The 16,471-nt window shown below is 37.6% G+C and overlaps 1 protein-coding gene across 1 annotated transcript; it reads right to left on the bottom strand.

Annotated features, from left to right (window-relative positions):
- Nucleotides 1–913: 913 nt before the first annotated feature.
- Nucleotides 914–15,847, bottom strand: LOC134609475 (uncharacterized). The gene is made up of 6 exons (XM_063453147.1): nucleotides 15,780–15,847; nucleotides 14,631–14,784; nucleotides 13,766–13,926; nucleotides 13,125–13,328; nucleotides 11,449–11,630; nucleotides 914–6,400 (listed from the first exon to the last, which is right to left on the bottom strand). Exons 1-6 carry the CDS (start codon nucleotides 15,835–15,837, stop codon nucleotides 914–916), a joined length of 6,246 nt encoding a protein of 2,081 aa, XP_063309217.1. The 5' UTR covers nucleotides 15,838–15,847.
- Nucleotides 15,848–16,471: the final 624 nt, after the last annotated feature.

Raw genomic sequence — 16,471 nt, 5'->3', positions numbered from 1 at the left:
CACCAAGGACTAATTGAGGGAACACTGCAGTAAACATTTTTAATATATTAATTTACTTTTGTTGTTAAAGGGACACTATAGTCACCAAAACAACTTTAGCTTAATGAAGCAGTTTTAGTTTATAGCTCATTCCTCTGATGCTTCACTGTGCAATTCTCTGCCATTTATGAGTTAAATCACTATTATTTCTGTTTATACAGCCCTGGTCACACACCCCATGGCTGTGACTCACACAGACTTCATGGAAACAAAATGGTTTCAGTTCAGCCAGATAGTAACTTGCTTTAAAACTTTGTATAATCTGCTCTTTAAATTTAACTTTAATCACGTACCAGAGCCTCTTGCAGGATCTAGCAAGCTATTAACAGAGTAGGAAATAAGAAATGATCAATTAAACAGAATTTGTAATATATAAAGTATAAACAATAGATTACTCTATACAGGAAGTGTTTAGGAAGGCTGTGCAAGTCACATGCAGGGAGGTGTGACTAAGGCTTTATAAACAATGTGGTCTAACTCCTAAATGGTAGATGGTTAAGCAGTGAGACTGCTCATAAGTTCCTAAAATAGAATACAACCAATTAGATCATTGTGAGTTGGGCAGACTAGTTGGGCCGATTGGTTCTTATCTGCCATCACATTCTATGAGTTAAAATAGGAGAAATTCATATCTTTTGTTTATGATATTTTAACTTCTACTTTATAAGCAGTAGATAATGCATAGTTTTCCCTGATGACCTCTCATTAGTAAGTCCAGCGTGGATGGATTTTTATAAACAGTTCAAAATGTTTACTTAATGCACATGAAAACACAAAACAATTCGGAATGTTTAGCAAAAGCAACCAGACAATAATAACTGTATTGTAGAGATTCTGCATCCAGAAACACTTCAAAAATAACTTTACTTCATTTCTATAAGCTGGTATCCTCAGAAGTAGTCTCCTCATTGTTTGAACTGTCATCGACATTTAATTTAAGTATCAAAATTATTGTTGAGAGAGTTGTGCTAGGATCAAGTAGTCTAACAAGAGGAATATTTAAATTTTTATCCTGAAAGATGCGGCTCTGTAGTGTCATGCCCAACATAGAGTCAATTCCCAGTGAATTTAGTAAAGTATCAGGAGTAATATCACATGAACTGACACTGGTTAGTTCACTAACAATTAAAAGAACATATTCGTCTGTGCCGACATCTGAACATTTAGAAGACACAGTCGGTTTGGTGGTGTTTGATGCATTACTGATTGATTCAGCAACAACACGAGAGAGCCGCATGTTCAGTGTTGAAATACGCGAAGTCCAGTTATTTTGCAGAGTCTGAAAATCAAATTTAACAACTCCTTGTTGACAAGTATTGAGTCTTAAACATTTCTTAAGGTGTGTGTGTATATCATCTTTTGTAAAAAGAAGGATTCCTCTAGCTTGCAATAGCTTATGAAGATTGTCGCGATTGTGCAAAAGTCCAAGATTGATGGCACCCCAATTGATGGATTGTCCAGAAAGACCCATATTCCTTCTGTATTGACAGAATATGTCTAGAAATGAGTTGGAAGCTGCGTAATTTGCTTGTGCAGCATTTCCTACAAATGAAGCAACAGAGGAATAACATACAAAATAATCTAGCTCCTGTTTTATTGTAGCATGGTGAAGATTGATTGCCCCATCCACTTTTGGTCTCAGAACCTTCTCAAACAGTGATAAGTTTAGGCTCTCTAGGATCCCATCATGCAAAACGACAGCACTGTGGAAAATACCTTTGATGGGAATATTTGGGAAGATTTTCTGTATGGAATTAATAGCTTCCATCACCTCTGAGTAACTTGTTATATCACACTGAATGGCTGTTATTTTAATATCCGCCTGTTCATTCTGAATTTTTGCTATGCCCTGATGCATTTCATGGGTGAGACTTCTTCTGGACAGAATGACAACATGACCACCATCATTTTGTACAATGAACTTCACGGTTTCAAATCCTAGACCAGTCAGTCCACCTGTGACTATGTAAACAGCATCATGTTTGAAAAGTGTTTCCTCTTTGATAGACAATGGAACACCTGAGATGCTGGTTTGGTCAAGGTCAATAACTGGTAAACTCTGGCAAGTGAAATAGTTAAATCTTTCATCATCAATATAGCCATTAACCCCAGAGAGAGTAACTGTGTGTTGTAGACTTAGAAACACATCTGTATGGATTGATTGCAGCCATTTGTATAAATCTTTAGCAATCTCGTTTATATATGCTTTCTGAAAGATTGTAGCAGGATTGAGTAGGTGAATGTATGTATTCTCAGTCCAATAACCATTTTCAGTCTGGAAACTTTCTTTATTTCTACGGTCTTGTATAATAACTATATCCTGAAGCAAGGATAGTTGAGAAATATCCTCCAATGAGATGGTTTTGGATGAAGGCAGGATAATCATGGCATTGCACTGTTTTGCTTTTAAATCAATATTTGAAGATATTGTTGGCTCCCAACCTTTACTTTTTGCTGCATTAGCAAGAATCATACACAAAACAGACTTTGGATTAGTGCAGACAATGACAAGCTTGGATTTACTGTTTGCTTGAGGCAGCTGTTGATGAAAAACTTCCCAGGCTAAAATGAAGTGAGATACACAAGGAAGCTTTTTTAATATCGGGACCTTCTTTATTGAATAGCACACAGCCTCGGGAAGAGTGGCTCTGGATGATGCAATTGTTGGATAACATGTTGCAATCCGATCACCAACTTTAAGCTTCTTGACATGTTTTCCTACTGCAGTTACCGTGCCGGTAAAATCCAGAGTAAGCAGTTTATGGTTTTCAGTAGACAGTGAGCTCCAGTACAGAGAATTTCCAAACTGCCAGCTTGAAAAGCTAACAGGAAAGAAATCTTCTGTATGGGAGCATAGTTGGTCAATTTGTACCTCTACATTTTCATAGGTGAACTCCATAACATTGGACTTATTTATTTCAGCAGAAAGTTCAGTTACTTTATATGGATCAGCTGTGTACAATGTGAAGTTGTCTGACTTTTTCAAAGGCATGTCAAGTCTCCTTGTCTCCTCAATGATTTTGGTTCGGAAGATTTCACTTATATATATTTGACCCTCATGGATCCAAACTTCTGGATAATCCTTTGGTTCGTAATTAGAGAGTACGTGTGCCAGAGCTTCCACATCGTCTGCGTTTGAAGAGCTGATATCAATCAATTGAAATGTAATGTCAGGCATCTCAGCTGCACAACTTCTAGTCATGCCTACAAGAGCAAATCCTGGGTTAATGTGATCCACTGTGTTTTCAACGGTTCTGAAGGTGACTGTTCTTATAGAAGCTCCAGAATTTTGTTGTCTCACTGCCAGGATCACTTGTCGATAAGTTTCACAGCACTTTGCTAAGTATTGTGAGACGGTGTTTGAATCTGATGGCTGGAGTCTAATTCTGTCAATTCCCCACATGAATAAAGCATCCTTATCTTTAATGTTGAGTGTATTAATTAATTGAATGCTGGATTCCCAGTTGATAAAGCTGACATATTTCAACCCATTACGTATATTCCTCATTAATTTCTGACTTACGCCATAGTTGTCACCAAACACTAGAAAACTAGGGTTGCTTTTACTATTAATTTTTTTTGTTGTTAAACCTGGGGTTGTCTTCCATACATTTTGGAAAAAACAATCATTCTCTTGTAATGCTTGTTTGACTGATGTTAGCTTAGCATGTTTTATTTCCACTAATATACAACCATTGTGATCAGTAAAGCATCCACATAGTTCATAGTCATTCTTTGTTATTTTAATGACTTTTATGTAAATGAACATTTTTTCCTGGAGAGGTCTCAGAATAATAAGACTGCCGATGGAGGAAGGAAAAAGAGCACCGTAATCTCTTGATCCTACAGTAACAATAACAAGCATCTGAAGAAAGTAGTCTAGGACAACAGGATGGATACAATATTCATGGATTGTTCCTGTAATCTCCTCACTTACTGTGACTCCAGCAATTCCTTCTTTAAATTCTTGTCCATAATGTATTTCATGGAGCTCCTTATAAACTTTCCCATACTCAAAACCAAACTTAGACAATATTTGATACATCTTTTCCTGTTCAAAAACATATGAGCATCTTTTGAAGATGTTGAGAAGGGAAATTCTTTTTTCTTCAGCCATGTTTGTTCTTCGAATTTCTCCTGATGCATAAACATGCGAAGATAAGATTTCAAAATAAGTCACTTTCTCTTCTTGTTTTAGCCTTGTTGTAAGATCAATACTGTCTTGGGTAAGAAGACATGGTCTAGAAAATGTTATGTTTATTTCAAGAGAATTTAAAGGAACTTTTGGTTTTAAAATAAACGAAGCAGCTGCTAAGCCAAGCTCCATGTAAAATGAACCTGGAACGAGAATTGATCCATTGTTCTTATGCTCATAGATATAGGGTGTGATGGCTTTAGAAATAGTGCATCGACATTCCATGAAGTCTTCACTCACATGATGTATCAGAGGATGACCTGAAATTGTGAGACCTTGGTTTCCTTGACGGATTTTCTCAAACTTAACGTCTTGTTTCATATGGTCAAACTGATATCTGGGAAGAGCTGCTGGTGAAAACGTATATGTTTCGTAGACTTTACACCAGTCAGGATTGTATCCTTCTTGGAAAAGTTTAACCAAGATAGAGAATATTGTCTCATATTCTTTAAAGGGCATACTAGCACGTAAAATAACAAAGCTCTCACCTAAAATGTCCACGATGTACCTTTGTAAAGCTCTCTTTGGCCCAATTTCAATAAACACTGGATTTTGTTTACCAGTAATTGAAGATTTTATTGCTTGTTCACATTCAACTGGTTCACGGATATTTCTAGCCCAGTATCCTCCAGTTGTAAAATCCCCTTTAGAAGCTTTCAATCCAGTCACTGTGGAGATAATGTCAGTTTCAAGTGTTTGTGCTTCCAAATTTTGCAGTTTGTCTTCTATCTCCGCTAAAATAGGATCCATCATGTGGCTGTGATATGCAGCAGGAACGTCAAGTAGATGTAGAAATATGTTCCTTTTGCTGTACTGTTGGTTTAATTGATCATAGAGTTTTACTATTGATTCTGCATCGCCAGACACTGTACATGAGGTAGGACTATTATAAGCGGCCATGTTTATTCTTTGTCCGTATGACCTGATATCTGTTGATATTTCGGTCACAGGTATATTGCTCACTACCAGCATTTTCCCTCCAGTGACTTTGGATTGCAATGTGCTCCTGTAATAAATCACTTTTACAGCATCCTGAAGTGAAAGAAGTCCAGAACAATGGGCGGCAGCAACTTCTCCAACTGAGTGTCCAACGATGGTGTCTGGTTTGACCCCCCAATGTCTCAGTAGAGCCACTAATGAAGTCTGAATGGTAAAGAGCAGTAACTGTGCAATGTCTGGTCTGGAGAAGTCATCAAACTCACTCTCTAGTAACTTCACCATGGAAAGAGATGTATACACTTGAAGTAACTCATCTATCTCAATGCATTTCTTTCTAAATACCGGTTCTGATCTCAGTAACATCTTGCACATCCCTTTATATAGAAGTCCATTACCACAGAACACGAACACTAGTTCAGGACTTCTTTGTGCAGGAAATGATTCATTGTTTGCTTTTGCTAGTTGTTCTTGTAAATGTTTTAAGGACGATGCTAGAAATGCTTTTCTAAATTTGAAGTTTCTGTGGCTTCTTCTACATGCAGATGTGTAGACCAAGTTCTCCAGAGACAAAGAGTCCACTTTGTTTAACTGCTGCTTTGTGTCTTCAATGGTGAGTTGGAGGGATTTACTGGAAGCTGCAGATACAACAAAAATTTCAACAGGCCTTTTTGATAAACATTTTGAGGAATTTTGTTTATGTTGTTTCAGCACAACATGAACATTAGTCCCCCCAAACCCAAAACTGTTAATGCTAGCCACTCTGCCAAGTTTTCCATCGTGCGTCCATTTTTCAGGAGTTATTGGAATAGTTAAATTGGCTTCTTCTATTTGTATAATTCCTAGATCTTTGGAATAATACAATGATGGAGGAATCACTTCATGGTGCATCATTAGGAGAACTTTAATTAAACCAGCCACCCCGGAAGCAGACTCTGTGTGACCAATATTTCCTTTAACTGAGCCGATCTTTAGAGGTGATCCAGTAGGACGATTTTTCCCAATAATGTTTCCAATGCTGGCTGCTTCCACAGGATCCCCAACAGGGGTTCCAGTGCCATGAGCTTCCACGTACTGCACTGTAGATGGGTCAATGATAGAATAGATTGTTTTTAGCAAAGCTTCCTGCTGTCTTTGAGATGGTTTGGTTAATGGTGTCACTGATTTTCCATCCTGATTTACCGCACTGGCACATATAACTCCCCACACTTTGCTGTTATCCTCCTTTGCCTAGAATACAAAGCAGAACAATACATTTACACAGTACATTATAGTAGAACTTATTCAATGACTAGTATTCTAGGTTTTATTATTATTTCAAGTCATAAGAAAAGTGAACCATTTATTTTACATCACAATGGTACTACTTTTATAGCTGTATTAGTACCACTGTTAACTCTCAATTTACAAAAAAAACAAAAACTTACCCTATATAACTGGGATACAGATTGCCTCTCTACACACTCAAGCAAAATTTTCATTCAAACACCATTCAAAATTTAAATACAAAAAGAGAAGTCCTGCACTCACTCCCAGCACTACTGGGCCGGCTGCAAGGACTACAGTACACATCAGCCCCAATATATAGTAAAAACCAAAGAAAAGAAAAAATGTTACCTGCACTCTCTCCTTAATCCCTATGTATATTTAGACATATTGAGGTTATTTAGTTGCTCCAATGGCCATTGGAGGGAATGCCCGCCTGCCAACGTCAGCTCCTTTGGCTTCCAATTTCATTTCTATGCAGATGACACGCAAATCTACCTGTCCTCTCCTGATCTCTCCCCGTCCCTCTTGACTAGTGTCTCTGACTGCCTCTCTGCTGTTTCTAATTGGATGGCTGCCCACTTCCTTAAACTAAACTTGACCAAAACTGAAATTCTAGTCTTTCCTCCCTCAAGTGTTGTTACTCCCGTGTCTGTCTCCCTCGAAGTCAACGGTGCTACCATCAGCTCCACCACGCAGGCTCGCTGCCTAGGTGTTCTCTTTGACTCCCACCTCTCCTTCAAGCCTCATGTTCAATCTATCGCCAAATCCTGTCATTTCCATCGCCAAATCCTGTCATTTCCATCTCAAAACCATTGCGCGCATCCGCCCCTACTTAATGCCAGATGCGACTAAGGTGTTGGTCCATTCCACTGTCCTTTCTCGCCTTGACTACTGTAATCCGCTTCTCAGTGGTCTTACGTGCTCCCAACTTGCGCCGTTACAGTCCATAATGAATGCGGAGGCGAGGCTCATCTTCCTGTCCGCCCGCACCTCCCATGCCTCACCCTTCTGTCAGTCCCTACATTGGCTTCCTATAAAATATAGAGCTCAATTTAAAATTCTGGTTCTTGCTTTCAAATCGCTACATAATGCTGCTCCCATCTATCTATCCTCCCTTATACACAAGTATGTCCCGTCTAGGCCCTTACGATCTGCTGAAGACTTACGTCTATCTTCTATCCGTACTCCCACCTCTGATGCTCACCTTCAAGATTTCTCGAGGGCTGCACCGTTCATGTGGAACTCGCTTCCCTTCTCCGTTAGATGCTCACCCAGTCTCCACTCCTTCAAAAAATCGTTAAAAACCCACTTCTTCATAAAAGCGTATCAATTAAACTGTTAATAGCTCCCAACTGATTTCTCTTCTGCAACTGTCACTAGTCTAATACTATCCTTACCTTTTTGTGTCATTTTACCCCACTCCCTCTAGCATGTAAGCTCATTGAGCAGGGCCCTCAACCCCTCTGTTCCTGTGTTTCCAACTTGTCTGGTTACAACTACATGTCTGTTCGTCCACCCATTGTAAAGCGCTGCGGAATTTGACGGCGCTCTATAAATATCATAATAATAATAATTAAAGGACCACTATAGGCACCCAGACCACTTCAGCTTAATCCATCTAGGATTAACCCTTTCTGCTGTAAACATAGCAGTTTCTCAAACCTATGGGTTAATCCAGCCTCTAGTGGCTGTCTCATTGACAGCCGCTAGAGGCGCTTCCGCGCTTCTCACTGTGATTTTCACTGTGATAAGACGCCAGCGTCCATAGGAAAGCATTGAGAATGCTTTCCTATGGACTGGCTGAATGCGTATTCAGCCGATGACGGTGAAAAGGAGGAGGAGAGTTCCCTGCGCAGAGGGAGCCCCGCAGGGGAAAACAGGTAAGATTTAACCCCTTACACGCCCTAGAGCCAAGTGGGAGGGGAGCCCTGAGGGTGGGGGGGACCTAGAGACCCTATAGTGCCAGGAAAATTAGTATGTTTTCCTGGCACTATAGTGGTCCTTTAATGAGACCACCAAAACTTTATGATAGTATGAACTCCTTGGGTAGGGAGCAAACTTGTATCTTCTTTTGTGATAATTTACCCCGGCTAACGTCCTTTCAATGGGCTTGAGGCCGATGCAATCTCTGAGCTCATGTCACAATGTCTGTTCGTCCACCCATTGTAAAGCGCTGCGGAATTTGACGGCGCTCTATAAATATCATAATAATAATAATTAAAGGACCACTATAGGCACCCAGACCACTTCAGCTTAATGAAGTGGTCTGGGTGCCAGGTCCATCTAGGATTAACCCTTTCTGCTGTAAACATAGCAGTTTCTCAAACCTATGGGTTAATCCAGCCTCTAGTGGCTGTCTCATTGACAGCCGCTAGAGGCGCTTCCGCGCTTCTCACTGTGATTTTCACTGTGATAAGACGCCAGCGTCCATAGGAAAGCATTGAGAATGCTTTCCTATGGACTGGCTGAATGCGTATTCAGCCGATGACGGTGAAAAGGAGGAGGAGAGTTCCCTGCGCAGAGGGAGCCCCGCAGGGGAAAACAGGTAAGATTTAACCCCTTACACGCCCTAGAGCCAAGTGGGAGGGGAGCCCTGAGGGTGGGGGGACCTAGAGACCCTATAGTGCCAGGAAAATTAGTATGTTTTCCTGGCACTATAGTGGTCCTTTAATGAGACCACCAAAACTTTATGATAGTATGAACTCCTTGGGTAGGGAGCAAACTTGTATCTTCTTTTGTGATAATTTACCCCGGCTAACGTCCTTTCAATGGGCTTGAGGCCGATGCAATCTCTGAGCTCAGAGGGGTGCCTCTTGCTTATGGACACAACTCTTTTTTTTTTCTCTCTTTCTTTTTTTCTACCTTATTTTTTACTTTGTTGCAGTTGACAAAACTCTACTACATGCTTTAATTGCAAAGGGTATAAGATACTAAGCAAGCGTGTGAGGTCCAGACTACCTGCCACAGTTGAGAAGACAACTAAATTGCTACATTCCACAGTTTAACTGTTAGGCTCGGTGATCAGCATCTTGAGAGATGTCTAAAGCTTCCAGGAATTGAACAATAGATGTCCATTTAAGTTGGTGTATGAGTTGTTTAAAAAAGTTTTATTGTTTTCTAAATACAAACCTGTGTTGACAAACCTAAGGGAATGTAGATAGTATCAGCTTTTATCAGAAATGTGAATGGTGCATTCGTATCCTCTTTATATGAGCATGTAGGTTTATGATATTGTATTATGCAATATAAAACAATAAGACATTTAAAGGAATACTCACTATTCAATAAATAGTGGCAAACTGAAAACAAAATTAGAACAATTCGGGCCAAAATAGTCATGCCCTGGATATCACTGAGTTGGAGAGTTGGAGTTGGAGACTTTTTCCAAATCTTAAGCCTAATGTTTGAAGGTTTTTTGCAATCACTAACTATTCATGGTTCAGTGTATCCCTTAGGAAAACACGGCACATAAAGTGTTTTAATTATTTTAATATACCTTTTTCTAATTTTAATTCCTATCACATTTATTTTATTTACTGATTTGTTGCACAGGTGTATGCTACAATTTTACACCTTACTGATGGTTTGACATTTTTACTTTTGTTCCCTAACTGCAAGTGATACTTTACATATAAGAGTAACTGCATCACTGTGATTAATTAAGACTCAAATATAACTGGCTGTGCTAAAAAATATTATTACAATCGATTTTCTGTTGTCATTCAATGCTGTTTTGTAAAATAAATCTTTCACTGCATATTCTACATATTTATACTCAAAAAGTTTCATTTTTAAAAACAACTTTATGCAAGAGTATTCGTAAAATACATAAAGTGTGAAATATAAAATGAAAGCACCATATATGACATTTCTAGATTTAACAGCAGACAAACCCTGTTGAGAAAAACAGACCAAATAAATGGGAATTTGAAAATGCTATTTCTTGGTATCACCTGTAGAAGTCCATATAACTATTATTCAAAATAGCATTGTGTTCTGTTAGAGATGATTCATACTAGCTCTGTAGTTCTCTAAATTATGACTAATGGACACGAGTGCAGTATAACAGGGTAAAATTCTGCTGGCAATATCTCCTACAGTTTTGCTAATGAATTAGTTAATATTGAACATCAGAACAAACCAAACTTTTACAATCAAACAAGTAAGACCAATAAAACGAAAAAATTATGCCCCTCCGCCGTCCCCATCCCTCTTACCTTCCCTAAATAAGGTAAAAACTCACCTTTATTCCAGCACTGCACGGATCCACTTGTGCTGGACCTGCCCCGCCTCCTTGGCTGAGATCCTCAGAATTGACTATCTCAGCCAATCCAATTCTTTCCCCGTAGGAAAGCATTGGGAAGCTAATGCGCATTTGTCAAAACACTACACTGTGCCAATCAGCATCTGCTTGTAGAGATGCATTGAATCAATGCATCTCTATGTGGAGCAATCATTGTCTCCATGCAGAGTGTGGAGAGGCTGAACATTAGTGCTGTGCAGTACTAATTCAGGAAGCACCTCTAGTGGTCATCTAAATAATTGCCACTAGATGTATTACTAGGCAGTAATGTAGACACTGCCTTTTCTTTGAAGGCTCATTCTTGCCTTTGCTGTTCCCCTGAAAATAGATATTTGCTTTCATGAATGCATTACATAGTATTACCTACAGGGACTACAATACATGTAACATTTTATTTTAACTAAACTAATAAAACCTAGTGACAGTTTTAATTTATGAAAAATTATTTTGGACAAAATAGTTTTTCATTAAAAAAATAATTCAATTAAAAAAAGAGTTAATATGACAGTAACCTGAATTAACAAAAATGAAATAAATCACTTTATACTCCAGTTTGGGCAGTCCAAAGATTACTTTAAAGTCATCTTGTTACAATTGCCAAAATGTCCACAATTCTTGTAAACGTGAGTTGCATTTCTATGAGTTATTGAGATACTATATTGAAGATATACGATAGAAATATTCAAAACAATAAAATGAAATATACCTTTCCCAAGGACTTGAGAATAATTATACCACATCCTTCTCCTCTTCCATATCCATCAGCCTTTTTGGAGAAAGGTTTAGATAGTCCATCTGGAGAGATCATTTTTGCTTTAGAAAGGGTAACAAAGACTCGAGGCTCGATGATACAGCTCACACCACCGCACACCGCCATCTCACAGTCTCCTGTTTGTAATTTTAAAAAGCAATGAAAAAGGTGCAATGAACTGGTGTTTCATATTTTATTCTACCCTAATTGTGTTCCCGGTAGTCTTAAAGTTGCTCTATTTTAAGCTTTTTTTTTTTTTTTTTAAATAATTATATGTAACAATAGCGTACCAATAAAATGACAGCTGATATTGGTACAGAATATAATACATAAATGGAGAGAATCTATTTGCATACATGTGCCTACAATCAGTAAAGTGATCTGGAAAACTTTGAACAAAGCAAATGAGTTCAAGAAGATCAGCATCAGAAGATAAAGGAGGGAATAGAGAAAGATTATAAAAATTATTTTCCTTTCTCCAATACTTCTCCCTATTCAGAAATGCCTCCCATTTCTGTGAAAAACTACCAGTGAGTGTCTGAGAATTGTTGTTGCCCACTGGATTTGTTAACCCACCACACAAAATTAACTACATACATGCAGGAAAACCTTCAGCTCTTAGGCTATCCTAGCTATAAGATAAGGCCAGGGACTAATAAAAGTATTTCGAAAATTGGGCAGACTAGATGGGCCGAATGGTTCTTATCTGCTGTCACATTCTATGTTTCTATGTTTCTTCCACTACTCTAATCTATTTCTTTAGATCGTAGCTGTTAAAAAGGGTGCTCTGGACTTCTGCATGTGAAATGTATTTATTTTAAAAAAAGTTTTACCAGGAAGGACATTGAGATTTCTCTCGTTTTCAAGTATGTCCTGGGTCTACAATTGATGTAGCTGCTTTCAACAGATGCCTAGTAAGGGATTCTTTAAATGGTTTGAAATCAGTTTTCACATAATATTGACGAGCATCTCCACCAGAATTATATAGGAATGGGTGCAAGAAACATAGTGGCATGTAATTATGTAATATGTGGTATGTTACAGAGCATGAGGGATGTTGTACTGACCAAAGTCTTCATTTAATATACTTGGATAGCTTTTCAAATGGTATAATTTTTGGATAAAATATTGGGGTTTTTTTTTATATTAAAATCTAAAAAAATGTATCGTACATAAAAAAAAAAATCAATATAATAAAAAAAATCTAAATATTAAAACGTGTTTCAAAATATTAAATGACTTTAAAAGTTTACCCAAAGATATTAAATAATTTGAAAAGCATTGGCAAAATATAACATATTGGCAAATTTTTAAATATTTTAAATATTAAGAGAACGATAAATAGAAACGAAAATACTGCAAAAGGTAGACAGATAAATAAGTAAATAAATTTTAAAAAGCATGTACATTAAAGTTTTTTGCATTGTTCTATTGATTATTGAATCCAGGAAATATTTCATTCTGCAACAGGTTTCTTTCATATCATATCAATATTGGCCATAGATATCTTTGCAACGAAACATTCAAACACATTGCTCTTACAATACATGCAAGAAATGCAGGTATCTCGAGTTTCTTAAAATAAATGTATTTAAAAGAAGGTAGATGCCTTCTATAAATGCTGCCTGTACCATTTTTGATGGCTTGGCAGGCGTAATGCAGAGCTACAAGAGAGGATGAGCATGCTGTGTCTATTGCCAGGGATGGTCCAGTCAGATTGAAGCAGTAAGATATCCTGTTTGCTGCAATACTTGTTGCAGTCCCAGTGCCATTAAAATGATTGATGGATTCAGCAGCGTTATTATCTATCACATCGAAATCTCTGTTCATGAGACCTAAAACAAGAAAATTATATGTCAAGCTTATCACATTGTATATATTACACATTATATGGCTAACAATTGCCCATCATATAACTTCTCAGCTCCCGTCTCATCTAGGGGATACAATTAACTTCAAACGTCCCTTATCAGAGGAAATTAACCGACTGATGCTCCAATGTCAGTGATATCCAAAGTTGTCCTTCAACTATTGTGTTGTATTTCCCATAAATCAGACAGGTAGTAAATTATGTAACTTGTAATACAACAGCCAACAATGAAAACCAGTGCTCTTGAGTAAACATATAGAACAACCCAATTACTAAATGTTTTGGTTTTGGTATATTTATGTATCTACTGAAGAATGTCTGTGATAAAAACAATAAAAAGTAATAAAAGAACCCACAAACATTCAACAAAATATATTTCAGTTGTTGGTAAAAATCTGCTACCTATAAAGACACCAGTTTGCGTTCCATTGACCCTTTCCATTGGATAGCCAGCATCCTCCAGGGCACGATAGGTACATTCAAGCAGTAATTTGTGCTGAGGATCCATATTCTCCGCCTCGGAATTGTGAATCCCAAAGAGTTTGTTGTCAAATTCATTAAATCTATAAAGTTAACAAATATGGTCCAATCATTATAATAGTAGACAAATATTTTTTAAGACGTGGTTTTATTTTTTATTTTATTTTTAGCACTTTCTGTATAAAATATGTTTAAAGTAAAATTCTAATGACCTAAAGACCATACTCAGGGCCTGGATTTTCGATTAGGCAGAGTAGGTGCCTGCCTACTGGCTCCTGTCTACTTAGGGAGTCTGTATTCAGCACTTGTAATGTTCCTTTTCTGAGTTTATGTGAGCTGGTGAGGGGAGATAAGTACAGGAACCTTGGCAAACCATGTACATTTTTAGATGTGTGGAATATAATATTCCACAACCATTTTTATTCCTACTGGTTAAAGATGTCATATGATGTCACCGGTGGGAAACTAATATATTTATGGGTAAATATAAAGCTTGTTTTTTTTTATTTAAATGTTAGTTTGTGAATTTGTAAAAGACCACTAAATTGACCCATCTTGATCTCTGAGGAGAAGAGGTAAATAAATGTATTATTTTATGAAAATAAAACGGGGGTGCTCTATAACTAGAGTCAGGGGCAATAAAGCTTTAGGAATATAGGTTTGTTTGTTGCTGTTTCTCTTTACCTTTTGTCTTTTTATTTCGGAACACAGAGCCTATTTTCTAAATTTTTCCTCTGCTTTCATATATTTTGACACTTATTCTGATTATTGAAAGTGACACACATACCCGTCTACAAGAGCAGCTCGACTTGTATACGTTTTGCCAGGTTTACTGGAATCTGTATCCCACCAGTGTTTTATGTCAAAGCGTTCAGCTGGTATCTCAACAGTGCAATTCCTTCCTTCAACAAGAACTTTCCAAAAATTATCTATCCCTTCACCTGTTAAATGACAATTTAATGACAAATGAAAAATAGAATGAGCAAGTTTATCACCTACTTTTGTCTTTGGAAAAATATATGTCATCTATAGTTTTGGTTGAGATACGTTGGCCTTAAATTTTAAATTTTCTTTGAATTTACTTATTTACTTTGTTCTGGGAGGAAGTGATTAAACTTCACTTCCTCTCTGCTTCCAGACTGCAGTACAGAGGAGCAAGAGAGGATGCAGCATGGGTGGCTGGCACCAGGGACCCGAAGATAGAAGGGAAGGGCAGAGTGGCCATGAGGGCAGTGATTGAGGCCCTTTGGGTCACTGTAGGACTTTGGCTTTTAGATCAGAGGCCGGATGCCCTTTAATAGCATGATTTCTACAGTAAGGGGAAAAAGTATTTGATCCCCTGCTGATTTTGAACGTTTGTCCACTGGCAAAGAAATGACCAGTCTATAATTTAATGGTAGGTGTATTTTAACAGGGAGGGACAGGATACTTATAAAATAAAATCCAGAAAACCGCATATCAAAAAAGTTATAAATTGATTTGCATGTCAGTTATAAATCAGTGAGTTGATTTGTGATCTAGATTCTTGCATACCTGACAATTTTGGGACAGAGGTGAGCAGGCAGGAGAACAAGCTGCACAGAGGGTTGGACCTGCCTATGAAAGGCGTGGGAGGTCTGTTTATAAAGTGGGTGGAACCTCCCCTAAAATGAGTGACAGTCCACCCTGTCAAGGCAGAGCATGCACTGGGCGCAGCTAAAGAACTAAACTCTATGTATGGTTCTAGTGCCCTGTCCCCTTCTGCATCTTGAAATCTGTCCACTGGACATATTTAAACCTGTAGGTCGGGTCCCTGGGATCCAGTTTTGCAGAACAGTACCCAAAGCAGACTAGTGGCACCCTAGTTTGCTGTAAAAAAAGTTTTAAAACAACTGCGTTTTGACAATTTTCATGGCTTTATTTTTTACATATGGCAGGTCATTGATGGAAAACTCACCACCTGGAAAATTACAGCCAATTCCCACTATTGCAATTTTATCGTCCGTCTCATCCATTCTGGTGATCTGTCCTGAAAGTATACATTCACATGCTTGTTTGTTTTTATCAATCACATTGAGCACATTTTATAAAATTTCTTAACTGAACAATGCAGTGTTTTATAACAATAAACCATATACTTAAAGGTAACCTATACTAACGAAAATACCAATGTTTTGGGACTATAAGTTCCCTTCTATCAGTGTGGCCACTGTCACTTTTTGATTTTAGAAAGTGAAGTTAAAGAACATTTCAGCAATAGAAATACATACATGTATTCCTTTAATATATCTTTATTTTTCACTTAAATTTCGTCCATAAACATATTTACAAAATAGATTACTATACTATATTGCTGTGTTTACAGATTATGCATATCATATATAATATATAAGACCAAATTTTATTTTATTTTTTCGTTTTTTTACAATAAATATATTCATGTCAAAAAAAGTAAACAAATTGACTTGATTCATACTCGTACAAAAAACACTAACTTGCCTAACAGAGAGAAGGTGATATTGGGGATTTGATGGGGCATGGGATTTAATCATTTGATCTTAGATATCTAACCCAAGGGGCCCAAATTTCGTCATATTTCTCTTTGGATACTCTGTCTAATGCTATGCCTGCTTCCATCCTGTATTGGAA

Source organism: Pelobates fuscus, chromosome 4, assembly GCF_036172605.1.
Source record: "Pelobates fuscus isolate aPelFus1 chromosome 4, aPelFus1.pri, whole genome shotgun sequence".
NCBI classification, from domain to species: Eukaryota; Metazoa; Chordata; class Amphibia; order Anura; family Pelobatidae; genus Pelobates; species Pelobates fuscus.
This window is presented reverse-complemented; position numbering and strand designations above follow the sequence as displayed.